Below are 1445 nucleotides of genomic sequence, written 5' to 3'. Positions count from 1 at the left end.
GTAGCTGTTGTGTTTGTGCTGTAGCTGTTGTGTTTGTGTTGTAGCTGTTGTGTTTGTGTTGTAGCTGTTGTGTTTGTGCTGTAGCTGTTGCGTTTGTGGTGTAGCTGTTGCGTTTGTGGTGTAGCTGTTGTGATTGTGGTGTAGCTTATCTGTAAGAGTTGTAGCTTTTGTGTTTGTGTTGTAGCTATTGTGTTTGTGCTGTAGCTGTTGTGTTTGTGTTGTAGCTGTTGTGTTTGTGCTGTAGCTGTTGTGTTGAAAAGTCTCGGCCACCGTATAAATAGGATAACAATAACATTACAGTTACGGTAACGACTACTTACGTTCAGGGAAAATATAGAGGTTTGGATTAAAACACTCAAGAAAAACGAACACTCTTTTTTTGGGTTAAGTATGTTTTTTTTAAATGCATGATTGTATTTCCCGAAATTTTACGTAACTTCCGGCGTTAGCTGTATCCCTTCTAGCCACAACCGTAGCTAAAAACGCTCGTTTGTAAATAACAATACGCTTAATAAAACCTGACTGATTGAAATCATATCATTTTATAACTACAGAAACCCACCGTCTACACCAAAAGCCTTGTCTTTTGTCCAAACGACGAACTTTGTCATCGTGTCCTCCTCGAAACCTTTAAGATCCTCATCAAAACACCCGTTCGAGGGGAATCGCTTACAACCACCGGTCGCCATTTATCCAAAAAGTGTTTATAATTCGCGGTATTTTGCGAGATTTGCGTCACTTCCCATCTAATAAAGACAGACGGCCACACAAACCACGATATAAACTGTATTTAGATTACTTTAAAGTAAAGCATTTGATTGTAGAACTCATTCTTATAACACATCCATGGTACAGCCTGTTGAAAACCTTGCCTTGCAGACTAAATGCAGGGTAAAACAAAACCTGTGACACATAATCTCGCGAGAAGAGTTGGTGGCGCGAATTAACAAGGATTTTCAGATACACAGCGCTCGCTAGCTGGCGGACGTTTCTTCGGTAAACTTGATCTATTCTGTGTGAAACGCTTACAACGTTACATTTTACGTTTTAGTTACAGTAAACTGGTCGCGTTCCGGTTAACTTTGTCTGTTTGCGTCGTGACGGAGAAGTATGTCGGACGCTTTGTCTGATGCCGGCAGCGACGTCAACCAAGATGACACCCAGGAGGATGTTATGACCCCGGCGGAGCTGATAGCCAAACTGGAAGAAGTGAGCTTAAAGTTTACAAAATTATCCTATTTGACGGTAACGTGAGGAGCCTTAGGCCTTTTTAGTGAAATTCCATTGCTAGGCAACAGCCTGGCCGCTTGTTAAATTCATGTCAGTTGATTTCATTACACACACAAGAAATATCAACGGGCCATTTAAAGTGTGTATGTTTACAACTGTGGAGTGGTTATAGTGTGTGTGTGTGTGTGTGTGTGTGTGTGTGTGTGTGTGTGTGT

General features: G+C 41.4%; 2 protein-coding genes across 2 annotated transcripts in view; one reads left to right on the top strand and one right to left on the bottom strand.

The window, feature by feature from the left end:
* The window catches only part of si:dkey-31c13.1 (calcium-responsive transcription factor), a 9010-nt gene extending 8118 nt beyond the window's left edge, over nt 1-892 (bottom strand). The window contains exon 1 of the mRNA XM_034870910.1: nt 563-892. Within this exon, the coding sequence (XP_034726801.1) occupies nt 563-689 (127 nt within the window). The 5' untranslated portion in view covers nt 690-892. The remainder of the gene's footprint in view (nt 1-562) is intronic.
* Nucleotides 893-919: 27 nt separating this feature from the next.
* The window catches only part of gins4 (GINS complex subunit 4 (Sld5 homolog)), a 6350-nt gene continuing 5824 nt past the window's right edge, over nt 920-1445 (top strand). Inside the window, exon 1 of the mRNA XM_034872316.1 lies at nt 920-1251. Within this exon, the coding sequence (XP_034728207.1) occupies nt 1111-1251 (141 nt within the window). The 5' untranslated portion in view covers nt 920-1110. The remainder of the gene's footprint in view (nt 1252-1445) is intronic.

This window comes from Etheostoma cragini, chromosome 5 (assembly GCF_013103735.1).
Source record: "Etheostoma cragini isolate CJK2018 chromosome 5, CSU_Ecrag_1.0, whole genome shotgun sequence".
Classification (NCBI taxonomy): domain Eukaryota; kingdom Metazoa; phylum Chordata; class Actinopteri; order Perciformes; family Percidae; genus Etheostoma; species Etheostoma cragini.
Note: the sequence above shows the minus strand (reverse complement) of the source record. Positions and strands in the feature narration are given on the sequence as shown.